General features: G+C 52.4%; 2 protein-coding genes across 3 annotated transcripts; one reads left to right on the top strand and one right to left on the bottom strand.

Annotated features, from left to right (window-relative positions):
• The first annotated feature begins 902 nt into the window (after window positions 1–902).
• Window positions 903–14,700, top strand: NELFCD (negative elongation factor complex member C/D). Of its 2 annotated transcripts, none has more exons than XR_005234874.2 (15): window positions 903–1,029; window positions 5,691–5,806; window positions 6,341–6,450; window positions 7,303–7,412; window positions 8,489–8,596; window positions 9,067–9,219; window positions 9,436–9,566; window positions 10,489–10,654; window positions 10,891–11,025; window positions 11,456–11,595; window positions 12,581–12,695; window positions 13,036–13,131; window positions 13,208–13,259; window positions 13,699–13,828; window positions 14,228–14,700. XR_005234874.2 is itself a non-coding variant. In XM_008012724.3 (15 exons), the coding sequence occupies exons 1-15, from the start codon at window positions 916–918 to the stop codon at window positions 14,260–14,262; spliced, it is 1,800 nt and encodes a 599-aa protein (XP_008010915.2). In that variant the 5' UTR covers window positions 903–915; the 3' UTR covers window positions 14,263–14,700. The 2 variants fall into 2 exon arrangements, 1 of the variants encoding a protein (XP_008010915.2); XM_008012724.3 differs by having other exon boundaries at window positions 13,208–13,348.
• Window positions 14,701–15,008: 308 nt separating this feature from the next.
• CTSZ (cathepsin Z) lies at window positions 15,009–25,084 on the bottom strand. The gene is made up of 6 exons (XM_008012712.3): window positions 24,763–25,084; window positions 24,104–24,267; window positions 19,240–19,419; window positions 17,158–17,308; window positions 16,227–16,389; window positions 15,009–15,355 (listed from the first exon to the last, which is right to left on the bottom strand). The coding sequence occupies exons 1-6, from the start codon at window positions 24,903–24,905 to the stop codon at window positions 15,245–15,247; spliced, it is 912 nt and encodes a 303-aa protein (XP_008010903.2). The 5' UTR covers window positions 24,906–25,084; the 3' UTR covers window positions 15,009–15,244.
• Between the last annotated feature and the right edge of the window lie 209 nt (window positions 25,085–25,293).

Below are 25,293 nucleotides of genomic sequence, written 5' to 3'. Positions count from 1 at the left end.
CTGGGTTCAAACGATTCTCGTGGCTCAGCCTCTCGAGTAGCTGGGACTTCAGGCGCCCGCCACCACGCCCAGCTAATTTTTGTATTATTAGTAGAGAAGGGGTTTTACGATGTTGACCAGGTCGACCGGGCTGGTCTTGAACTCCTGACCTCAGGTGATCCACCTGCCTCGGCCTCCCAAAGTGTTGGGATTACAGGCGTGAGCCACTGGTGCCCGGCCCTTTCAATTAATTAATTTATTTATTTTTCTGAGACAGGGTCTTGCTCTTTCGCTCAGGCTGGAGTGCAATGGTGCAATCTTGGCTCACTGCAACCTCCACCTCCTGGGTTCAAGAGATTCTCCTGCCTCAGTCTCCCGAGTACCCGGGATTACAGGCGTGCACCACCACGCCCGGCTAATTTTTGCATTTTGAGTAGAGACGGGTTTTCACCATGTTGGCCAGGGTGGTCTCGAACTCCTGACCTCAAGTGATCCGTTTGCCTCGGTCTCCCCAAATTCTGGGATTACAGGCGTGAGCCCCCACGCCCGGTCGCGCTTAGTACTTTTTACCAAAAATAAAAGATATTAAAACATTTTCGTGGGTCTTAGACACTTCCCGAAGGATTTGTTCCCAGCTGTCAGATGAGGAAACTGGCGCCCGCAGGGCCGGCGCAGCAGGGCGGGGCTCTGCACGAGTCCAGTGGGAAACCTCTCTCCGGAGCTAAGCCCCCGGCCCAACCCGGCACCGCTCCGGGAACGACTGGGGACGTTCCTTCCGCCGGTCCCCTTTGTTCCCAGCGCCGAGCCCGCGGCCCTGCCCTTCCTCCAGGCCCCGCCCCTTCCTCCAGGCCCCGCCCCTTCCTCCAGGCCCCGCCTCCCGTTCTAGCCGAGGCGCGCGGCCGCGCGTGCGCCCGCCCGCCTGTCCCCGCCTCGCGCATGCGCGGCGCTCGCTCGCGGGAGAGCGTGGCGGGGGCCGCGGCGGGCGCCATCATGGACGAGGACTACTACGGGAACGCGGCCGAGTGGGGCGACGAGGCTGACGGCGGCCAGGTGAGGCGGGACACCTGGCGCCCCCCGGCGAGGATCGTTCGTCTCCGCCGCCGGCGGGCCGGCCCCGCTCCCGGCGACGCCGCGCGGCGCGAGGCCGCGGGCGTGCGGGGGGTGTGCGCGCGCACGGCCCGCGCGGTCACCGTGTGGTTCAAGCACAGCCCGCCCCGCCCCCGCCCACCCGGGGTCCTGCAGCGCGGCCGCCGGGGTCCCCGCCTCCTCGCCTGCAGGACCGTGGGGCGGGGGTGAGGCGGCAGAGGCTCTGGCGCAGGGCGGCCCGAGGCCCCCCGTACCCCCTTGCTCCGGCCAGGAGCAACCTGCGACCCCCACGGCGGGCGGGACACCAACGCTAAGGTGGAGGGTTGGGCCCGGAGCTCACACAGTTTTAAAGAAAAATAAAGTGGAAAAACTTCACACCAATAATATGGTGAAAAAGTAGAACTTAGGGCATTCCTACATGTGCTTTACTGTTTTATAAACTGTACTCTTCAGCACCTTGGGCTGATTTCATCTGTCTTTGGGCAAACTGATGGAAAGGATCTTCGGGCCTTGACCTTCCAGGGTTTAGGGTGGAAGCCCAGGAGGGATCACTCTGTTCCACCCTGAGAACAGGGCCTGCAGAGTCTTTACTTTATAGACCGAGTCAGGGCAGGCAGCTCTAGTCTGGCCGGTGTGTGCCCTCCTTAACTCTAAAGACCCACCTGCGGCGCATGATTGAAATGTAGCTTCTCACGTCCCTCCCCTGGAGACAGCCCAACAGTTGGTCTGGACGGGAGCCTGGGAACTTGCTTGGGAACTTGCTTTTTTTTTTTTTTTTTCTTTGAGGCTTAGTTTCGCTCCTATTGCCCAGGCTGGAGTGTAATGGCGCCATCGCGGCTCACTGCAACCTCTGCCTCCCGGGTTCAAGCGATTCTCCTGCCTCAGCCTCCCGAGTAGCTGGGATTACAGGCGCCCACCACCATGCCCAGCTAAGTTTTTAAATTTTGAGTAGAGAGGAGGTTTCACTATGTTAGCCAGGCTGGTCTCGAACTCCTGACCTCGGGTAATCCACCCACCTTGGCCTCCCAAACTGCTGGGATTACAGGCGTGAGCCACCGCGCCTCGCCCAGGAACTTGCATTTTTAACAAGAGTCAAGATTGGGGATGTCTGGTGCATTTTGAACTGGTGTTTTGAGGGAGTAAAGGATGAAGTGGGGCTTACGTTGATGAACATGGGTGGTGGTGTGATGGCGGCTTCCGAGCCGTGGTATAAAATGCCAAGGCAGGCGATGTGTTTCTGGAACTGAAAGAAGCCCTGTGAAGTTAGCTGCCTGGTGGAAGCAGTGGCAGGAGCTCAGTAGGGAGCAGGTTCTGAAGATCCTTGGAGAGTGCTGAATGGTATGGCTTGTTGAGGAGTTTGGGGCAGGGAGTGACACGGTAGATTTGCATGTTGGATCATTTCACAGTGTTGGAGGCTTAGGGTGGAGTGGATAGAGTCAGACTTAGCTAACGGAGAGCCTGGGCCGTGTGCGTCATGCATTATCACGTTCCACACTCAGGATTTTGAGTTGGGTGTTACTCTGCTTATCTGGTATGTGAAGAAAGTGAGACGAAAAGACTTAGTGACCTGCCCAAGGTCATGAAACTAGTAAGGAAGGAGAGGGGACCCAAGCCCACGTCCTTTGTCTCCATTGCCACTTTATCAAATTGCTGACCACCAAAGTGGTCCAGATGGGAGGGTGTGAATTAGCTTAGTGGTGGGTTGGTGTTTGGGGCATCTTGGATATCACCTTGAGCCTTTTTTTCTTTTTTCTGTTTTTTATTTTTTTTGAGACGGAGTCTCGCTCAGCCACCCAGGATGGAGTGCAGTGGCTTGATCTCGGCTCACTGCAAGCACCATCTCCTGGGTTCAAGTGATTCTCCCGTCTCAGCCTACCGAGTTGCTGGGATTACAGGCACCTGCCATCATGCCGGGCTAATTTTTGTGTTTTAGTAGAGATGGGGTTTCACCATGTTGGCCAGGCTGGTCTTGAACTCCTGACCTCAGGTGATCCACCCGCCCCGGCCTCCCAAAATGCTAGGATTACAGGCATGAGCCACTGCGCCCGGCCTTTTTGTTTTTTTCTTTGAGACAGAGTCTCGCTGTGTCACCCAGGCTGGAGTGCAGTGGCGCCATCTTGGCTCACTGCAACCTCCGCCTCCCGGGTTCAAGTGATTCTCCAAGTAGCTGGGATTACAGGCTGGTCTCAAACTCCTGGTCTCAAGTAATCTGCCCGCCTCAGCCTCCCAAAGTGTTGGGATTACAGGCGTGAGCCACCATGCCCGGCTTACCTTGAGCCTTTGAGTCATAAAGTGTTAGAACTGGGGCATGTAAGGGCCATCTAATCAATGCCTTCACTTTATAGACCGAGTGCGTGAGTTACTTGCCCAAGTTTATGCAGTCAGACCTCGACCCCACTGATGGGAGACTAGGGAGTCTCATGTTTGGGGAATTTTAATCATGATCCTAATTTTGCCCATTGACACCTGTGGGCTCTCACTGATGAGGGGGGGTGGACCAGATGTTCATTTCATGTTTATTCTGTGACTCAGCTTGGAAGAGGGACAGAAAGTTAGGAAAGGTGTTAGGAGGGTGGCAAGAACTGGATTTTAAAAGATAGTTGGTGACCCAAATCCTGTTCGCCTGATGCCACGTTACATAGTGGGAGGCAGGAAGATGTGTAAGGAGGCCACTGTGATGTTCAGTCTGGATGATGGAAACTAAGAGCTACAGACATTGAAACAGATGAGTCCTGCTGCAGGTTGCAAATGGGGAGTGGCGAGAGGTCAGAACGGACCGGGGAAGTGGGAAGGGCATGCTATTGCTAGTGCTGGGGTGTTTTTTCCTGAAGGAGATGGGAATCTTTAAGCAGGAGAGAGATGTCAGTTTTGTGGCTTACAAAGATCACTGGCCACAGTGTGAAAGATGATTGAAGGGAAGGAATAAGACCGAGACTTTAGGGGAATGTTGCTACTGCAAGCATAGAAAAAATAAGGAAGAGCAGAGGCAAATGTGGAAAGAAGGACCACCTTGGATAGACAGATGGGAGATGGAGTTGATGAATCTATGTGACAGGATGTGGGGGTAGGGGGAGGGAGAGAAGCTGAAGATGATTTTCAGGTTTGGGGGTAACAGGTAGATATATGATGGAGTCCTTTACTGAAATATGGGTTGTAGAAAGAAGATCTGTTTCCAGGGAAACGATGTCAGTTTTGGACCTAAGGAGTTTGGATACTTGTGAGACATCTGACTGGAAATGAGAATGGAATGTTGGATACCTGAGTCTGGAGCTTAAGAGAGGAAGGACGGAGAGAGAGATCCAGGCTAATTCTGGATTTGTGAGCAGGTAGATAGCATGACCCGCAAGGTGGTGGAAGAGGCAGGTGAGTGCCCAGGGTGGAAGCCCAAGAGAACAGACATATGGGAATGAGGCTCGGGGTGAAGTCTGGCCTCTGTCACGCCCTCAGGGGCTCTGGGTTCCCCACACAAATCTGGTCTGAGAGAAGACTCCACAGTCTTTAGTGAGAAGTCATCAGGTTCTGTCTGCTTCCAAAGCACTGCTTTTAGGATCTTAGTCCAGATCAGGAGTGAGCAAACTTTTCTGAAAAAGGGTAGATAGCAAATATTTTAGGCTGTGCCTGTCTCTGTCTTAACTACTTAACTAGGCCCTTACAGGGGGAAAATGATCATAGACAATCCTTAAAAGAATGGGTGTGGTTGTGTTCCACAAAACTTTATTTGCAAAAATAGGAGAGGGCTGGATTTGGCTCTGGGTCATAGTTTGCTGACCCCTGGCCCAGCTCTTGCCCCATTATGTTAGAGTAGGTTACATGGAGGTCTGTCTCTCCTATTAGTCTGTAAACTTCTTTGATGGGAAAAGCCTTGTCTTGTCTTATATTTTCTTAGTTTCCTTGGTTGATGAGCACAGTGCAGACTGTTCAAAAAGCATCTGCTTGTTAGTTAGGGTGGCAGTGTTAAAGTTGAACAGGGTTTGGGATCACTCAGTCCATCCTCACGTGGTCATCAGCAGGTGAAGAAGCCTGCTTTGCCCTTAGATTGAGTGACAGGCCTGAGGTTGCTTCCACATAGAATTGGGACTGGATTCCAGCTAGAAGTGCCGATGCAAGGCGAGTTAGCGATGTTTACTTTCTAATGGTAAGTGATGGCTCACGCTTTCAAGAATCAGGTTGTTGCTCTTCAATGGCATGTATGAAATAAGAATAGTGAAAACAACAATAATAATAGTTGACTATCTATTGCACTGTTACTAAATGTCAGGGGTTATGCTGGGCTCTTCCAAAAATTAGCTCATGGAATCCTCACAACAGCCAAATGGGAATAGGCGTTACTATTATCTTCACTTAACAGAGGAGGAAACGGACGCTCAGAGAGGTTGGGTAACTTGTGTGAGCATGGAACATGGTTTGCCAGGGAGGAGTTGTACGCACCCAATCAGTGTGATCCTGGATCCCATTTTCCTAGCCGCTCACTACCTGCCCAGCCCATTTCATGAAATTGTCATGAAAGTCAAATGAAATAATGTGTGTAGAATACTTTCAAAATGGGCAGCATTATACGATTTAAGGTGAGATTAGGGTATTTATATTAATGAAAAAAAATCCTGGCTCCTGGCATTTACCAACAGCAGGAGGATGATTCTGGAGAAGGAGAGGATGATGCAGAGGTTCAGCAAGAATGCCTGCATAAATTTTCCACCCGGGATTATATCATGGAGCCCTCCATCTTTAACACTCTGAAGAGGTATGTGAGAAAGGTGTTTATATTGGGAGGAGGCTGGGGATAATTTAGAGAAAGTTTTGTAATACACCCAGAAGGTGCTATGTAAAGCAGGAGTACTGTGAACTGAACTAAAGGCTTCAAGGAGTGGCCACTCTGCCCCTTTTTTTTTTTTTTTTTAAGACAGGGTCTTGCCCTGTTGCAGTGGCACAATCACCGCTCACTGCAGCTTCAGCCTCCTGGAATCAGGCAGTTCTCCCACCTCAGCCTCACAAGGTGGCCACTGCAGACGTGTGCCATCGTGCCTGGCTTTTTTTTTTTTTTTTTGGAGAGACAGGGCTCTTTATGTTGCCCAGGCTGGTCTTGAACTCCTAGGCTCAAGTGATTCTCCCACCTCTGCCTCCCAAAGTGCTGGGATTACAGGTGTGCACCACCGCACCCAGCCCCCTCTGCTGCTTTAAAAATTTTGAAACCTGATTCTCTTCCTCCTTCCTTACCTTCCTGTTGTCCATCATTCCATTCATTCTGGTGTAATTGCTGCTTTGTTACTTTCCCTAGGTATTTTCAGGCAGGAGGGTCTCCAGAGAATGTTATCCAGCTCTTATCTGAAAACTACACCGCTGTGGCCCAAACTGTGAACCTGCTGGCTGAGTGGCTCATTCAGACAGGTGCTTTGTGGGTGGCCCCTGTCCTGGCTAGTCACCCCCACCTTTTTAAAAATAGACTTTTGTGTCCTTATAACACTGATACATTGCCTTGTTTTCCTGGTTTCTGAGACTTGTGTAAGAAAGAGCTGAACTTCTTACTTATTTTTATGTTTATCTTACTCATTTGTATCTGCTTGCCTCTTATCTTTGATTCAGTAATTGAGGTTTACTGGTAGCCTGCAAACGTGATTCTCATTGAGCTGTTTTCCCTACCATGTTGTAGAATTATAGGATTATACAGTGTATGTTCAGTGTGTCATTTTCAAGACGTCTATTACAGCAAGCAGTAAATGACGGATAATTTAGGACTGGCTATGATTATGGCTTTTAGCTAATATGATCAAAGTAGAGCCTTACTGTAAATCCACGGAGCCGGGTGCAGATGACATCACTGAAGTGCGTGCTGTCCGGAAGCTTGTGGACGCACTGCTGTCCCGGTGATTAGATACGAGTGTGTCTCTTTTGGCTGCCATCTGCTCCCTCCTCACTGGGCAGGGATGTTTTTCCATCCCCCTACCTGTCTGCTGTGGCCATTTGTCTTTATCCTTAGTGAGGCTCCGCAGATGGTGCCGTCCTTTCCATGAAGTCAGGGGTGGACCAGACTTGTGCGTTCTGTTCTGTGCTGCTTTTTGGGTCTTATCATTGAATATCATTGATAACTACTTTTAAGAGTTCCAAAATCTTATATTTATAAGTGGTCAGAAGCAATTCTTTGATACTTGATTCACATAGAGACTTTTGACCGTTTGCTTTCTAAAGCCACACAGTGAATGGAGAGCTTGCCATTGTCTAGTTGCTTTCATTTTCTTTCAGGTGTTGAGCCAGTGCAGGTTCAGGAAACTGTGGAAAATCACTTGAAGAGTTTGCTGATCAAACATTTTGACCCCCGCAAAGCAGATTCTATTTTTACTGAAGAAGGAGAGGTGAGAAATTCTTTGTCTAGTGCCAGGCCCTAGGGTCTTTTGCAAATTTCTTGTGTACAGTGGAGTGTGGCGTATCATGTAAGTAACGGCAGAGTTGGGGACTAAAATCAAAGTGTGAGACAGAAGTTGCATCTAGTCAGAATTGCCCTTTAAACTCTGTACCCAGGGTCGTGACATGCTTGCACACGAGAGGCACACGGGTGCCGAGACCAAGAGAAGGAACAGCAAGTTCCCACCACTTCCCCTCTCAGGCTGACTCCCGGGCACAGCCCTTGGAGTGTTGTGGTGGATTTCGTTTGATTCCTCCAAGGAGCAGTTGCCAAGACAGGGCTAGGCCTGCAGGAGATTATGGGGGAAGCAGCTACGAGGGAAGATGGGGGTAGTGCTGGAGGAGGCTGGGGTAGCTGTGATGCAGTCTGACCCTTGAGGGCAAGAGAGAAGAAATGAGGGTTAGTAGGAAGAATGTTAGGCTGCAGTGTGGTTTCCAGAAAGTTCCAGCCATATCAGTGGGGAATATTTAAGCCACAGGTGCCCATTCTGGGAGCCCACGTCTCCTGGACAGACCTGCTTTTGAGGCCCTGCTGCATTCCATCTGTGGCTGGGAGCAGCCTTGGGGAGCTGGCCTTGGCACAAACAGGATGGCAGGTTCAGAGCACAGCCCTTGAAGCCATCCGTCACATAGGAGAGCTGAGAGAAACGTTTTTCTGGCTACTCCATGTGGTGATGGGCCAGACCACCTGTGCCATTTAAATGGCCTCTGTTTTGCTGAGGGCATACCGCTGGGGCAGCATGCGCTAAGGCAGCTCTGTGCGGGCCTTGGTGTCTCCTAGAAAGCGACTTTCAGTACCCTCTTGTGTTGAGTCCAGTCTTCTGAAAGCTGAGTGGGCATCCAGGGACCTTCCTGTCACTCAGCCAACTGTGTGGCCGTGGCCAGCTCTGGGTCTGCCTCCCCCAGAACTAGATGCCCATGGGGACTCCATCAGCACCAATCTCCTGCAACCGTTTATACAACAGAATCTCCACTCAAGTAAAAGCGGGGCCTCCTCCTGTTTTGCTGTTTATGTGTTTGTTGGCAGACCCCAGCGTGGCTGGAACAGATGATTGCACACACCACGTGGCGGGATCTTTTTTACAAACTGGCTGAAGCCCATCCAGACTGTTTGATGCTGAACTTTACCGTTAAGGTAGGAAGAGTTCTGGAGTTAAAGAGAAAGGTGTTTGTGAATGAGGGTTATTTTTGGTTGTTGGTCTGTTTCCTTTGACAGTTCATATTTGCTTTTTTTCATAAAGGTCTTTATTGTTTTATTTTCATAAGCCTTACACTGAGAAAGAAAAGTGTAAAATTTGTATCTGTGTTTTTGGGTCAGCATCGACTGTGTTTTAGGATTTAGCAGGGACACATAGAGTTCTCTGTGCTTTGAGAATAGCTTTAGGTGTGCCTGCTTGATCTTCCTCTTGCCTATGAAGAAACGATGGAGAGGTGGTCAGCCCAGGGCACACACCTAGGTGATAGCAGGGTGGGGGCAGAGTGAAGGCCTGAGACCCATGACCAGCGCACACTTACTCCACCTCACCATGAACACTGACGAGCCAGCTTCCCGTGGAGCTGCGGTCACTGCATGCCACCCCTTTGACTTCTTGTTTTGTGTCCTAGCTTATTTCTGACGCAGGGTACCAGGGGGAGATCACCAGCGTGTCCACAGCATGCCAGCAGCTAGAAGTGTTCTCGAGAGTGCTCCGGACCTCTCTAGCTACAATTTTAGATGGAGGAGAAGAAAACCTTGAAAAAAATCTCCCTGAGTTTGCCGTAAGTTCTTTCTGTATGAACCTCAGATTAGAAGGAGGCTACTTTGGGTCTTGGTTTTCAAGCATGAGATGCTCCTTCCTGGGAGAGAATCTCCATTTCTGAGGGCACCTTCCAGGATGCTCACTCCCGGGCCTGAGCACGGTGGAGGCTTGGCTCTAGTCCGCTGTCCGTGCTAGAGTAGTGAACCCCACACCCTCTCTCCCTGCAATCTTTCAGAAGATGGTGTGCCACGGGGAGCACACGTACCTGTTTGCCCAGGCCATGATGTCCGTGCTGGCCCAGGAGGAGCAGGGGGGCTCCGCTGTGCGCAGGATCGCCCAGGAAGTGCAGCGCTTTGCCCAGGAGAAGTGAGAGGCCCTGTTTCTGCTCAACCCCTCCCTCCCTAGTGCTCCCCACGAAACCCTTCCCATGGCCCTCATTCCACAGCCAAAGCTGCTAGCTCCTTCTGTTCAACATATAGGTAGAGTTCCTTTTGGCTGGGCATGGTGGCTCACGCCTGTAATCCCAGCACTTTGGGAGGCTGAGGCAGATGGATCACCTAAGGTCAGGAGTTCAAGACCAGCCTGACAAACATGGAGAAACCCCGTCCCTACTAAACAGAAATACAAAATTAGCCGGGCGTGGTGGCACATGCCTGTAACCCCAGCTATTTGGGAGGCTGAGGCAGGAGAATCGCTTGAACCTGGGAGGTGGAGGTTGTGGTCAGCCAAGATTGCACCATTGCACTCCAACCTGGGCAACAAGAGCGAAACTCTGTCTCAAAAAAAAAAAAAAAAAACTTCCTTTTATCCAGCAGAGCTGGAAAAGTTAGAGTTGGTTTTGGTATACTTAGAGAGCTGGCATTCTGAAGTGCTGCTCTGAGAACTGTTTTGTAAAGCACTTGATTCTTTTTCACTTTGCTAGATTTATGGACCTGGGTTTTATACTGGGATTCATAAGTAACAGATAACATCAGTCCTGAAATAGTTGCGCAGAATCTCATTGTTACAGTGTCATCCACATCTGACTGTACAAAATGAGCTCGTATTAACTTTATTTTCTGCTACCAATAGAGTGTTCATAAGTATTTAAAGTGCATGACTCCTTTATTATAGAGCCAGCAAGCTGTATTTGAATCACTTTCCCAGTGTTGTAAATGTTATGAGTCAGTACACTCGTGAATGACAGAAAAACAGAGATCCCAACAATGTAAAGTATTCTATGTGTAAAGAAGAACAGAAAAAAGAAGCTGCCTTGTTACTAACGGGCCCTCTGGTTTTTCTCATCAAGAGGTCACGACGCCAGTCAGATCACACTAGCGTTGGGCACAGCTGCCTCCTACCCCAGGGCCTGCCAGGCTCTTGGGGCCATGCTGTCCAAAGGAGCCCTGAACCCTGCCGACATCACCGTCCTGTTCAAGATGTTCACAAGCATGGACCCTCCTCCGGTTGAACTCGTAAGTTGCTTCTCAAGAACCCCCAGTGCCAACTGGTAGGGTTACTTTGGAAAGTCTATGCTTATCTGATTCTCTGAAGGCTGTGAATGCAAATCCATCATTGTCCTCGTCCTTCCTCAGTCACGCTTTCGGCCTGGAGCCTGTTAGGCCCCTGCTGTGTAGGGAGCCCTGAGGGGAGGTGGGTGAGCAGTGCTCTCAGGCCTGCCGTCCCGAACTGGGCCTGTGCTTCTCCTCAGATCCGCGTTCCAGCCTTCCTGGACCTGTTCATGCAGTCACTCTTTAAACCAGGGGCTCGGATCAACCAGGACCACAAACACAAATACATCCACATCTTGGCATACGCAGCAAGCGTGGTTGAGACCTGGAAGAAGGTACCATCGGTTCTGGGAATTTGTGGATTTTTTAGGAGACAAATCTCCTCTGCTTTGATATTATTTTGGAATTTTGGCTACAAGAAATCTTGAGCCTCTCTAGTATCAAGCATGTCTTTTCTTCTGTTTCTGCATAGAGAAAGTGGTAAACGTCTCAAGAAAATGTGTGTAACGTCTCTTAATACTCTGCAAACTGTAATTTGAAATGTGACTAAAGAAATGAAACTGATTTCCATAAGACATGGACAAACACTAGTCTCAATGCTTTTCAGTTTCTGTACACTGTGTGACTTTGAAGTTTGACAATTAAATTGACTCCCAACTTAAGAAGAAATAGGGAAAGTGATTTGCAAGGAGAGGTGGCCAATACCAGAACACCCCGACAGCAGGGATATCTGTCAGGCTCACTAGCTTGTGTGTGTGTTTTCAGAACAAGCGAGTGAGTATCAATAAAGATGAGCTGAAGTCAACGTCAAAAGCTGTTGAAACTGTTCACAATTTGTGTTGCAACGAGAACAAAGGGGCCTCTGAACTAGTGGCAGAATTGAGCACACTTTATCAGTGTATTAGGTAAGTAAAACGAAACTTAGTTCTTCAATCAGTCCTTTGGGGAGGAGGTGGTTTGAGTTTTCATATTGAAAACTCAAATAACAAAGGCTTCAGCGATACTTACTCATTTTATGTATTTTTTCATTTTTAAACAGTATGTAGGGAACTTTGGACAGCTTTAGCAGCGTGAGGAATTTTCAGGTGTTTATTTGCCAGAAGTCTGTTGAGCACATCCTCACAAATTAGATGAAGTAAAAGATAGCCAGAGTTACAAAAACTGATTTGAAGGGTCTATGTATAGGTAAAGTTATACCCACAAACTATTGCTTAGATAGAAATGATTTGTGATTATGCCAATTATATAAATACATGTGTCCTAGAAATAGTGTGTCCTCTTAGGCTTGTCTTTCCCCTAATAATTTATACTAGGGATGAAGAAAGAGTTTGCTAAATAAAGGTAAACTTCAACCCAGTTCACCAAAGTCACTGAGGGTCGCTCATTAATGATCTTTTCCTTTAAATAAGTGGTTTAAAGTGAGCAGAGAATTGAACTCTGCTTCTCGCACCACATGTTGAGTGGCTGCCGATCCATTCACGCTATTTACTAATAAGCAGAGCTTAGGCCGGGCACGGTGGCTCCTGCCTGGAATCCCAGCACTCTGGGAGGCCAAGGCAAGAAAATCGCTTGAACCCAGGAGTGCAAGACCAGCCCGAGCAACATGGTGGACCCTCTCTCTACAAAAAATTAGCTAGACATGGTGGCACGCACCTGTAGTCCCAGGTACTCGGGAGGCCGCAGTGAGCCATGATTGTGCCATTGCACTCCAGCCTAGGTGACAGAGTGAGACCCTGTCTCAAAAAATAAAAATAAAAAAAGGTTGGGGGACGTATTGAAGGGTGAATGATGGAGTCGTTTGAGTTTGTTTGTAACCATCCTTTAATGCTTTTCTAGCATATTTTGTGTTTTCAATTGTTTTTTAAAGGAAGCATTCTGCCTTAACTGTAGGTTTCCAGTGGTAGCAATGGGTGTGCTGAAGTGGGTGGATTGGACTGTATCAGAACCAAGGTACTTTCAGCTGCAGACTGACCATACCCCTGTCCACCTGGCATTGCTGGATGAGGTAAGAGGGCGGAGGGCTGTTCACAGTGTACACAGTGTCTGTCTCATGCTGTTTACGTTGGCATTAACATTGCATCTATTTAGTAAGTTTAGAGGATACTCTTTTCAAAAATAGTTATTTCAGTCCTAAGTGAGGATTTTCCTCTTAAGGACCTAGCTTCATTGACTGCAGAAATTTCTTAATCTCGGTCAAGTGTTACTGGAAGCTGATGGCCCTGGCTTAGGTGTCAGGACCTTCCTCCTCAGTGATAAGCTCTTTGGTGACTGTGACAGTGCCCGGTTTCTCTGTGTGCCGAGTGTGACCACATTGCTCAGCGAAGCTCCCTCTGGCCTGTTTGTAGATCAGCACCTGCCACCAACTCCTGCACCCCCAGGTCCTGCAGCTGCTTGTTAAGCTTTTTGAGACTGAGCACTCCCAGCTGGACGTGATGGAGCAGGTGAGCAGTGCCCGTGGGGCTCGCCAGGGGCCTGGGGAGGACCCCCTCTAACCAGCTCCCTGTCCCCCTTCTGTAGCTTGAGTTGAAGAAGACACTGCTGGACAGGATGGTTCACCTGCTGAGTCGAGGTTATGTACTTCCTGTTGTCAGTTACATCCGAAAGTGTCTGGAGAAGCTGGACACTGACATTTCACTCATTCGCTATTTTGTCACTGAGGTCAGCAATGCACCGTTGGTTTCATGTTTCATACTGTTTACACTAGCACTGCCCTTTTTGGCTTAATGTAGTTCATTTTGTACCTAACTGAGAACTGTGCTTTCTGATGTAGTGATGACAATGACAGATACTCATTTACCAAAAAGCACTTCCTGCCTGCAGCAGCTGTATTACACACTTTGCCTCCATTACCACCCTGGGCATCTTAATGTTGGAGACGGGTGGTGTCACCAGGGAAGCTGGTGGGGGCGGGGAGGGATATTTTCCAAACTGATTGCCATTTCACCCCAGTGTCGGTGGATGACCCGCACTAGTGTGCGGAAGAAGTCACCCTGTGCTCCCCCACACAGGTGCTGGACGTCATTGCTCCTCCTTATACCTCTGACTTCGTGCAACTTTTCCTCCCCATCCTGGAGAATGACAGCATCGCAGGTACCATCAAAACGGAAGGCGAGCATGACCCTGTGACAGAGTTCATAGGTGAGGCCCAGTGCCTAGCCCTTTGTTACAATAGAAAATGTCAGCTGGGTGCGGTGGCTCATGCCTGTAATCCCAGCACTTTGGGAGGCCCAGGTGGGTGGATCATCTGAGGTTGGGAGTTCAAGACCAGCCTGACCAACATGGAGAAACCCCATCTCTACCAAAAATACAAAATTAGCCAGGTGTGGTGGCACATGCCCGTAATCCCAGCTACTTGGGAGGCTGAGGCAGGAGAATTGTTTACCCTGGGAGGCAGAGGTTGCATGAGCCAAGATCGCGCCATTGCACTCTATCCTGGGCAGCAAGAGCAAAACTCCATCTCAAAAAAAAAAAAAAAAAAAAGAAAATGTCATGTTCTACTTCCTGTTTCTAACGCAGTCACTGTTTTCCTCATTAAAGCTCACTGCAAATCTAACTTCATCATGGTGAACTAATTTAGAGCATCCTCCAGAGCTGAAGCAGAACATTCCAGAACCAGTTGTGGAGAAACCCTTTCAAGAAGCTGTTTTAAGAGGCTCGGGCAGTTTCTTCAAAATGGGCACCATTGGGAGAAGGTGGATGACTTCTTTACAAAGGAAAATGGTAGCAGCCTCCGTGAGAAACTGCTCTTACGAACAGTCCCTTCTCTGCTGTCAATCCAGTACTGCTCTCAAATCCTGTTCTCGGTGTTCATTTCCTTCAAGGCAGGCACTGGGCTCGCATGACGCCTCAGGACAGATCCGGCCGTCAGCCATGGGCCGCTGGGAACTCAGACACTCGGGGAACTCCTTTCAAAGCTGACCTCTGTTTTCTCACAAGAACCCAGTTAGTCGATGTTTTATTGTAATTGTCTTAATTTGCTAAGGACAAGTAATAAATTTTTAAAAAGCCTTTCTGCTGGGTTGGATTGGGTCCTGATGTGACATTGTTTTTGTGTGTGAATAAGGCACGGTCAGCCTCAGTCTTGTGTGGAGCCGGATACTTTATTCATCACTTGGGCAATTTGAAATTGCCATCTCCCTCCCTCCCTCCCCAGCCCTTGATTCCAAAGTGACATAAGAAGCGGTGATGTGTCTGAACTGTTTCACCTCTCACATGCCGTATGATTGCCCACAGTGGCCAAATACAAAAGATCAAGCCCTCTACTGAAGAAAACAGGTCCCATGGTTTGCTGGGTCACAAATCACTTCTTCACCAGGTGGTTGACTGCAATCATTGTGAGGCAGAGCCATCCTGTGTCCTGTGCAAGTGTTTTAAGTCATCCCATTTTCAACCCTCAAGAACACTCTCAGCCAGTACTACGTTGTCCTTGCTGTCCAATATTAATAGCCAACCCCGTTCCCACCAGCCAGCCTGGCACACATAACCATAGGATTGATATCCTCTGATCATGGCTCACCATGCCTTTTCTTAAATGGCTCTTCTAGTGACATAGCCTTAAACGATGGGGTCCCCAAACGTACAGAGCTCCTCGATGGCAAGGTTGTATCTGGCGCCCTTCCCATCCTTATAGGTGCTGGTCACGATCCTCAGCCAGCCTCTCTCGCCCTGTGAGAAGTGGGATCGCGCGTCAGCCCATCTGCAGCTGTCCCCAGCTCCCTCTGCTGCTCTCAGCACCCTGCCCCCTGCTTCTGCCTCCATCCCTCAGGCCAACCTTCGGGGATCCAGACAACCCGCTCAGCTGCCCCTCAGCTTTCTCATGACCCCTGTTCTGAAATACCTTTTGTGAAATATTTCACTTGGTTAACGTTTAACATGAGGGCCTTTATGCCAAAAGTGAATTCATGTAACAAAACATGTCGACTCTAGACCGGCGACGACGCCACCTACTGCTACCCCCATTAGTAGTCACCTAGTAAAAAACACATTTCATCACCTGCACGTGAACTGCCTTTCCCCCATTTCCTAATAATAAATTTCTGTGTCTTACATTATTAATGGCTAAGACTAGGCCTGGCAGTTGATTTATCTCTCCTGGACTTTTGGCCCAACTTGAGTATTTTTGAAAAACCTACACAGTATTTTAGGGGAGCCCAAAAACCGTGATAGGAAAAATGAGCTGGTTGTAAAGGAAGAAGGTGGCAGAGCTCCTCTCCAGCAGTGCTCACAGGGACTTCCCCAGGGCACCAGGCACCATCTGGAGACAGTTTTGGTCACACTGGGATTGCGGGGAGTCACCTAGTGGGTGGAGGGGCCAGGGATGCTGCTGAACACCCAAAGTGCACAGGATGGTGGCAGCCGTGCACGACAGAGAAGGGTCTGGCCCCAAAAGCCACTGGCGAGATGGCTGAGACAGCTGGAGCAAGGAACCCTCCGTCAAGGCCCCGGTTTTCAGCTAAAAGTCAACAACCATTCAAGCGAGAGGAGTACCAGGACGCTTTTTTCTAGGAATGACCTTAAGAAAATGCAAACCTCTTACCCATGGTTCACCCCATGAATTCCGGACAATCCAGTACTCAGTCCCATTGCTGATGCCCCACCCAGCCACGGAAATGACATGGTTTATGTAGGTGACATCCTGGTATTCAGCATAGATGCCTCCGGTGTAGTTAGCCAGTCTTTCTGTTGCCATTATTCCACAGCTGAGAGCAAGCAGTTAAGGAATTACCACTTTAAATTGAGAGAATTTACCATCATTAGAAATAATCTGATATGGCCGGGCACAGTGGCTCACACCTATAATCCCAGCAACTTGGGAGGCCGAGGCAGGTGGATCGCTTGAGTCCAGGAGTTCAAGACCAGCCTGGGCAAGATGGCAAAACCCCCACCTCTACAAAAAATACAAGAAATACAAAAATTAGCTGGGTGTGGTGGTGTGCGCCAGTAATCCCAGCTATTCGGTGGAGGGGGCTGAGGCAGGAGGATCGCTTGAGCCTGGATGGTCAAGGCTACTGTGAGCCAAGATCACACCACTGCACTCCAGCCTGGGTGACAGAGTGAGACTTTGTTTAAAAAAATAATAATAATAAAAATTAAAAATAAAAATAAAAAAACAAATTCTGATATGATGAAAAAGTTATGTAAACCCAACTCAGATAATGTATATCCGACGGTTCTGGAGAAACTTCTGTTATTCACATAGTGAATGAAACTATGTGAAACTGCCCCCAACACACTGCCCTCAGTACAGCTTGGGGGAGCGCCCCACCCGCACTCTGCACAGCCGTCCACAGGGCAGACTTGCCATCAGCTCAGCTTTACCTCAGAAAACGGAAGCTCTTAGAGGGGAAATGATGTGGCTGTCTCGAGCCTACTGAATACAACCGGCCAGAAGGAAAGTGGCGAAGGATGGAGACGCGTGCACCTGCGTGAGCCCACACTGGCGCTGTCACCCACGGACCTCTCCTCACCTGATGGGACCATTTGCATAGATTTCTGCCATCATCTTCTCCCTCCCAGAGAGGGAGCCGTAGTCTCCCACTCTCCAGAGGGTGTAGTTCTGGATGGCATGGCAGTCTTTGAATTCATTGCATGTCCCACATTGGTTGAACTTGTCACACTCTGGGGGAGAGCAAGAAAAGTCAGCATGAGGCCGTCTCCTCATTAACCTACTGACAAAGAGCCCGCCAAGCCCACGCTCCACGCTCCTCATGCAGCCCACCACTCAGCAGCTAAGAACAGAAATCATCTTGCCATTGGGTGCTGCTTAATGACGCTCTTCTTTCAGCTGCTGGGGAGTTATGAAAAGCCCTTCCCCAGGCCTTGGCAGAGAATGAAAGAGACAGGCATTAATTAGCACATAGTAGGCACCCAGGAGTTCGCCTTTTTCTGTCTAATGGCTGGAGAAGAAGGACCTTTCCACAATACTTTCTGGCTGAAAATGGAGCATAATCAAATGATTGGCACTTAATAAAATGTCTCTATTGCTAGCTGGTGAATAAAGTGGCCAATACGTTGAGTAACAACAGAAAAGCATTTTCTTCTGTGCCCACGCTGAGGATACCGAAAAAAAAAAAAAAATTCTGGTTATTTTGACCCAAGAGGTTATCAAGAATTAGGCTTAAAAAAATAAAATAAAAAAAAGAGGGCCAGGCACCTGCAATCCCAGTACTTTGGGAGGCCGAGGTGGGTGGATCACCTGAGGTCAGGAGTTCGAGGCCAGCCTGGCCAACATGGTGAAACCCTGTCTCTTCTAAAAGTACAAAAATTAGCCAGCCATGGTGGTGGCGCATGACTGTCATCCCAGCTACTTGGGAGGCTAAGGCAGGAGAATTGCTTGAACCCAGGAGGTGGAGGTTGCAGTGAGCCTGGATTGCGCCACTGCACTCCAGCCTGGGCGACAAGAGCGAGACTCTGTCTCTAAAAAAAAAAAAAGGAAAGGAAGAGGACGGGGTGGTGGCTCACACCTGTAATCCCAGCAATTTGGGAGGCCAAGGCAGGAGGATGGCTTGAGGCCAGGAGTCTGAGACCAGCCTGGACAACAGAGAGAGACCCCATCTCTACGGAAAAAAAAAGTTTTAATTAATTAAAAAAAAAGAAGAAAATAAAAAGTACAGCTCTTGGTTTGCAAGCTCAGAGTTGCTGTGTTTCCACTTTTCACTCCATCCACACAGCGGCCGTCGGCCTGCCATTCGCTGCTTTGGTGTGACCTGTCATAGTTACCAGTCTGTCCGATTCTTCCCCCAGGAACATGAGCACCTTGAGGCTTGGACACTGGTTCAATTTGTCCCTTGCACACCAAGGGCCCAGTGCCCAGTACTACGGGAAAATGGTGGATTTGTGGCCACATTTTGCTAACACTACAAAGACAAGACCATTTATCGCAATCAGTTTTTTTTTTTTTTTTTTTTTGAGACTGAGTCTCACTCTGTCACCCAGGCTGGAGTTCAGTGGTATGATCCTGGCTTACTGCAAGCTCCACCTCCTGGGTTCAAGTGATTCTCCTGCCTCAGCCTCCTAAGTAGCTGGGATTACAGGTACACACCACCACGCTTGGCTAATTTTTGTATTTTTAGTAGGGACAGGATTTCACCATGTTGGCCAGGCTGGTCTCGAACTCCTGGTCTCAAGTGATCCGCCCACCTCAGCCTCCCAAAGCGCTGGGATTACAGGTGTGAGCCACCGCGGTCATCAGTCACACAATCACGTTTCTGATGAGCTCCATCTGCTCCTGTCAGGCTGGGTGGGGTCCAGGGGCCTGGCCTCAGCTGGGCGAGAGCAGTTGGTGGTGGAGTGGGGTGGGCGTGGCCCTGGAGACCACCTGATACCCGCTTCCTGTTTCCAGAGCTGTCTGACCGCCGTTCCCTCTGTGCCTTCATCTGTCCCCCTTCTCAAAGGACTCAGTCAGTCCAGGAGAATTCTTTCTGGCTGAACAATAAGGCCTGAGAGGCAAGGCAAGGGAGCCCTGTTGGCAGAGGGTGGTGCCCACGAGTCCCCGTGGAAGACGGCGTAGAGGGTGGGAGGGTGGGGTGGGGGCGTGGGCAGCAGCCTACCCTGGTCCTTGGCCTGATAGTTGTTGCAGGTCTCGTCGGGGATGCCGTGCCGGTGGGCGTAGTCCCACACGGGCAGGTCATTGCCCCCTTCACAGGAGCCAGCATTAGCACAGTCGAGGACGTGCTGCACGGACAGGAGGGTGGAGGGCCACGCTCCCTTCCTCTTGATGTTGATCCGATCTGCAACAGTCAGCACCTGCCAGTCAGCACTCACCCGCCCTCCACCCACTTCCCCAAATGGGCCTGGATGTCTGGGGTGGGATGCAGGCTCTGCCCAGCCTGGCCTGCCTTCGGCTCTGCCCAGCTGCCTGTGTCTCCCTCTCCCTGCTGACCTCTTCATGGAGGTCTCTGCTCAGACGTTGCTCTGCAGAGAGGTCTTCCCTGGCCTTCTTTGGGCACTATCCTGTCTGCCACACCTCCTACTACAAATGCCATGACAGCAGGGCCAGGGCCAGGCAGTCACCAGCCTCTGGCCCTGCAGACACCAGAGAAGTGCCTGCTGAATGTAGGGCTGAATGGACAGAGACTCTGCCACCCATGCCAAGTGGGCCACGCCCCAAAGCCAGCCAGGAGAAACCGTCCCTGCCCTCATGGACAGGGGGCCAAAGTGTCAGCTCTGTAAACGAGTATAGCCCAGGGAGCTGCATGAGCCCCAGTGAGGGGCCAGATGCAGTGCCAAGGGCTGGGGAAGGCCAGCAGGGACCCAGCTCCGAAGGCACAGGGGGATGCAGAGGGCTCCCAGTGGCTGGCTGATCATGCCCTCACTGCCCAGGTGCCTGGGCTCTGAATCCCAAGGTGCAGCCAAGGACAGGTGAGGTTGGTCACCAAGGGACCTGCTTCCCTTCTCATGCACAAATGCAATAAAACAGATCCTACAAGGAAACCCAGGCCCTCATTCAGGGTCATCTCACTCTCTGCCCTCCCAGGACAATGACTTCACAGCCACACACCCCTGCACCTGCCTCAGGCCTCATCTCATGACCCTACCTCCAAGTCAGAACCCTTCCGGCAGCCTCACCTGTCCCTCCCCCAGGGCACAGTGAGCAGGGGGTTCCTCTGCCCATTGGCAGCCCCCTCTGGGCCTGCACATCCCCTCCATCTCCTGTCACCTTCCAGACTTTCCCACACTGCCCCACAGTCTGCTCTTCCACCTGGCCTCCTCCCGGTCGCTCAGCCAGGGGCCTTCTGGAACTGGCCCTGCTCTGGTGACTTTGCTTCACACATCACTGAAAAGTCCCAAAGCAAACCTCCATCCTGTCGCCACCCAGCCTGCCCATGCTCTGTACCCCAAATGCTCTTCCTGGAGCAGCCAGTGGCTGGTTTGTCCCCTCCCACCCGACCCAGCCACCTTAGGTTCCATCCTGTTTCCTCCCAAGGACTCGGCTCCCTCCAGCTCTCCTCCTCCCCTCCCCCTTGTCAGCCACGCCCCCTCTAAGCGGATCTGCACACCTCAGACTTGCCTTTCTCACAACACCAGCGTGAGCCCCCGGCCCCTCCCACTCACTGTCATGGTTTTCTGCTTTACTCAATGGTTTGAGACAGTGCCCCGACCTCTACTGCCCCGCTCCTCTTCAGCCCTTTCTCTCTTGCTAATGGCCACTTCTCCGTCATCCGAGCCGACCACTCTCCGGCAACAGTCAGCACAGTGGTCGCTCCATCCTTCTGGAAGTACCTCCTGCCTGGGCTTCTGGGGTTCCACTTGGCAGTGCAGGGTATCCCATGGCCTGCCCGGAGCCCTTCCCTTCTCTGCCCAACCCAACCTGGCGACAGCAGTCCTGGCCCAGAGGCAGAGCTCGGATAGATGAGCAGTTTCAGTTCTGGCCTCTCCGTCTACGCCTGCCTGAAGCATCTGGACCCAGCCTAACCAGCTCACTGAGGTGTGCACAAGCTTTTCCCATGGCCAGACTCAATCCTTCATCCCACCAGCCCCATCCGGCAACGGGCTTATTACTCACACCCAACTGTGGGCTAACACAAGTGTCCCGAATACGTTTAACACAGGCCAGGCCAAGCTAGGGTGTGCAGGAAGCTGGGTGTGTCAAATGCATTTTCCACTTATGGCGTTTTCAACTTACGATGGGGTTGTCAGGACATGACCCCACGGTTCAGTCAAGGAGCATCTGTAACCGTGCAAAGCATACAGTGCCAAGAAGAAAAATAAAACGGGGAGATAATTCAGGAAGTGGGGTGTCATATGCGTACGGTGGCTGAGGAAGACCCCGCTGAGGTGACATCCATAGGAGGGAGGGAGGGAGCCACAGGACCTCAGGGAGAGAGGAGGTGCCTGGCGGGAGAAGCTACCACCCCGCTCCACCCTCGGTAGGAGCAGGGGAGCAAGGGGGGTCCTGGGAGGGAGCCTGATGGTGAAGGCTCTTGAAGACCAGAGGGTTCTGTCTTTTATCTGAGTGCCATCCTGAGAGAGTTTCAAGCCAAAGAACATGATCTGATGGGTTTTCACAGGCTCACTGTGGCCATAGGGGCAGAGGCCAGGAGACCAGTGAGGGCAGTTGGCAGCGGGGCGGTGTGGCTTACACCTGGAGGAGGCGGCGGGCAGTGCGTGATTTCTGCATCTGCTTCAAAGGTAGAACCGACAAGACTTGTGGGTGGATTATATGAGGGACAGAAAACAGAGGAGTCGTGTGCCAGTCCAGGCTTCTGCCTGCATAGCCGGAAGGACAGCCAGGGAGGACTGGGGAAGAAATGGGCTCTCGGGTCACAGCGGTGGAAGGAGCCATCCAGACCTCAAGGTCTGAGGCTGGAGGCATCAGGTGCCTGGGCCAGCGGGCAAGTGGGCAGGCAGATGAAAAAGTGAGTTCAGGTGAAGAGTCGGTCCTAGGGTAGCTGACACTCAGAACTCTGAGGAGACAGCTGGGGAGAGGGGAAGGATGGGCCAGGGAGGTGCAGGCAGGGAGTGTGGTGCAGGAGAGGGAAGCATCTTGGGGAGACGTGATCAGGAGAATGCTTCACAGTGGGCCCCAGGTAGCTGTGGCAAGAACAGTGCTGGTGGAGTGGCAGAAGTGGGACTGAGGCTGGAGTGGGTTCAAGGGTAGAGAAGAGGAAGTGGAGGGACTCCAGATACTTCCCCAGGGAGCCAGCAATTGGGGTGGGGTGGGACCGGGGGCTTTGTGTTCCTTTGTTCCAGGTGGGAGAGCTTATCTGAGTGGGAAGGGATGGGCTCAGTGAAGGGCCAAGCCATTTGATCCTGGGGGAGAGGAGGGAAGACAAATGGAGGACCTGCCGCCTTGGCTGGCAGATGGCCAGGGCCCCGTGGAAGTCCCCTTCTGGTGGCTTCTATTCCTCAGTGAAACAGGACGCAAGGGCCTGGGTCTGGGTGCACTGAGAAGGAGGTTTCAGGAGAAAATGGGGTGAAGCAGTCATCTGCCCAGAGAGAGAGTCCCCTGGGGAAATGGGGCAGGACTGACCCCTGGCCAGGGTCCCGCACCCATCTGAAAGCCATCTCCTTCCTACCCGCAGTCCTTCGCAGACGCACATCTTGTCACCTGACTCCCTCTCAAAGAGTTCAAGGCTTCCCACAGGCCCCTGGTGATCTTTCTGTCCTCCCCTCACCCTCACCCCACCCTCAAAGCCTCTTTCACTTCCTCAGCAGGTGCCAGGCCTGGGCACTTCCCCTGGACTCTGCCCAGTCCTCTGCCTCTAGCCCCACCCACACCCTGCAGCCCGCCCAAGGTCTCCCAGACCTTCCAGCTCCATCCACATCAAAGGGGACTTTGAGCCATCAGAAGTGTGTTCCAGCCCCCGGGGGAGGTGCCACAGATGCCGCAGCTTCAGTTTGCTGGCTCCGGGGTCCAGACCCTACCCCCAGAGCGAGAACCCCTCATTCACAAGACAGAGCCCATCAGACATCCTGGCACAAAGCCCAGGCTTCCGGGCTCAAATCTCAGCTGTCACTCACACTACGCTCAAGCCTCCCAATCTCTCTGCAAAAAGCTTGTTTCCTCATCTGCAAACTGAAAGCAATCATGGCATCGAGGAGGGGTCAGTGAGATGGAGTACACACAAGCGCGTGTCCCCCAGCCTCGGCCCACAGCGGCAGCCACACTGGAGTCGATCCTTTTCACATGGGTGTACAGCAGGCCTGGCCCATGAGGACCAAGGCCAGCGAGGAGGCAGCAGCACTACAGCGCTCATGGGCCAAACTCCCAGCCTACGCAAGTCCCATCTCCAGGGGAAATCCAGGCTCCTGGACCCTGTGCTGTGACTGGAGAGGGAATAGCAGAGTCCCTCCCAAATGCTGTGGGGTGGGCCTGGGGCTGGTTTGCAGCTGTCTCTTCTCCTGCCTTCTCTCCCAAAGCAGGGCGCAGCAGCCTCGTTGATAGGGTGGGCCTCAGCTTCCACTTCCTCTTTGCTGAGAGCCTTCCTACCCCACTGCAGCCAAAAGCCTAAGATAGAAACCCACCAGGCTGGGGGTAGTGACCAGGTTAGGCCATGGGCTGTAGCCAACAAGCCTCTCCCAATATTCCAAGCCCAGGACAGGTTTTCATCTGTGCTGAGAAGTAGTTTACTTCTGTGTCCTCAAATACAGCCTGGGGACTCTGATTTTGCATTTCTGTTTCTATCCCAATGGCTGAGGTCACAAGCTTTGGGGGAAGAGAGGGCACCTGGCAGTCACTTGTCACTGGGCTTCAGTCCTAGTCCTGCCTATCACCCAAAGGCCCCAGAATGACCCAGCTTGGGTCACCTCAGTAGAGGGCAAAGGCCTGCGCCCCTCGGCGTTAGCCCCCCAGCCCAGGCTGACCTGGTCTTGAATCACAGGCCCCTGGAATCGCGGGCTGAGCTGCCTGGGCTGATAAAGAGGCAGCCGGAATGGGCTTTCCCGGCCCACAGTCAAAGAGCGGCCACTCACCCGCCATAGCGCTGGTGCTGGCGTGAGCCCAGCAGGAGCCGCAGTATTGGGGGATGTGCTGGTTCCGGGTGATGCTGGCATAGTTGACACCATTCACGTTGCGCCAGTCCCAGCTCTTGGGCAGATCCGCTGGGGACAGGTACTCATGAGGCCGGGGGTATGTGCTGAGAAGAGACCATTCCTACCCAGATCAGTGCTGGGGCCCCGGGGGGCCATGAGCCCAGGAAGCCCTGGGTAGGGCCCTCCCGCCCTTCCCAACACCTGAGGGCATGGAAGTGAGGCCACAGTCACCAGAGGTGAGCCAGGTGTGGGCCCACCTCACACTAGGAGGCCCCAGCGCTCTCAGAATGTGAAGGAGGCAGGGCACCCCCGAAAGGAGGGAACCGGGGTGCTCCCCCAGCCATGCCACACCATGAGGGCTACCCCTAGAGGCCGAGGAGGTGGGGCTGGCCTGACTTTCTGGCCAGGTGGGGCTTGTCCAACCCCACAAACATCAGGGCTCACCCTGGATGTGGAAGAGAAGGAGCGACCCCCAGAATGAAGCGGCTGGATCTGACCTTCCAAGGCCTGGTGGCGAGGCCCCCAGGAGGCAGAGCGCGCATCTGGCCCGGGAGATGGGCCTCCCGTCCCCCCAGGGCTGCCTCCCCGCCGGCGCCCACCTGCGCCCCAGCGGAGCCAACCAGTCCCCCCGCAGAGGCCGGTAGCAGGTCTGTCCCGGGCGGAAGTAGAGGCCGCCCTGCGCCGCGCCGGTCAGCAGCACGAGCAGCAGCAGCGGTCGCCACCCTGGCCCGCGCCTCGCCATGGCCCCACGCCGGCTCCTGGGTCCTGCTCCGGATCCCGCTCCGAGTCCCAGATCCTTCGCCGGCTCCCGCTCTGGATCCGGTCCCAACCTCGGCCTCGGCCCCGCACCCGGCCGACCCCGCACTTTGGGCCCCTGCCCCGCCCGGCCCTTAAGGCTGCGGCGGCCGGGCCGGGACACTCCCCCGGGGCGGGGCTGTCCCATCGCGGCTCCTGCCCCGCCCGGTGACCCCTGTCCGCCCCGCCCGGAGCCGCGCCCCGCTCCCTCCCTGGCTCCGGGGTGCCTGAACTCGCGGGCCAGGCGCGAGGTCACCGGGCAGACCCCAGGCCGGACCCCGCCGCCGGCCGCCGCGGGCTAGTGACCGCCCTGAGCGCGGGACTGTCCAACTGGA

The sequence above is a fragment of the Chlorocebus sabaeus genome, chromosome 2, assembly GCF_047675955.1.
Source record: "Chlorocebus sabaeus isolate Y175 chromosome 2, mChlSab1.0.hap1, whole genome shotgun sequence".
NCBI classification, from domain to species: domain Eukaryota; kingdom Metazoa; phylum Chordata; class Mammalia; order Primates; family Cercopithecidae; genus Chlorocebus; species Chlorocebus sabaeus.
This window is presented reverse-complemented; position numbering and strand designations above follow the sequence as displayed.

What these genes read in the sequence shown, in the direction of transcription:
- NELFCD (XM_008012724.3), top strand. Translation starts at nt 916, where the DNA reads ATGCGCGGCGCTCGCTCGCGGGAGAGCGTGGCGGGGGCCGCGGCGGGC. An exon ending in ACGAGGCTGACGGCGGCCAG is followed by an intron (nt 1,030 to 5,690) that starts GTGAGGCGGGAC and finishes ATTTACCAACAG; the next exon opens with CAGGAGGATGATTCTGGAGA. An exon ending in ACCTGGCATTGCTGGATGAG is followed by an intron (nt 12,696 to 13,035) that starts GTAAGAGGGCGG and finishes GCCTGTTTGTAG; the next exon opens with ATCAGCACCTGCCACCAACT.
- CTSZ (XM_008012712.3), bottom strand. Translation starts at nt 24,905, where the DNA reads ATGGCGAGGCGCGGGCCAGGGTGGCGACCGCTGCTGCTGCTCGTGCTG. An exon ending in TTGGCTCCGCTGGGGCGCAG is followed by an intron (nt 24,268 to 24,762) that starts GTGGGCGCCGGC and finishes GTCTCTTCTCAG; the next exon opens with CACATACCCCCGGCCTCATG. An exon ending in ATTCATGGGGTGAACCATGG is followed by an intron (nt 15,356 to 16,226) that starts GTAAGAGGTTTG and finishes CACTTCTCACAG; the next exon opens with GGCGAGAGAGGCTGGCTGAG.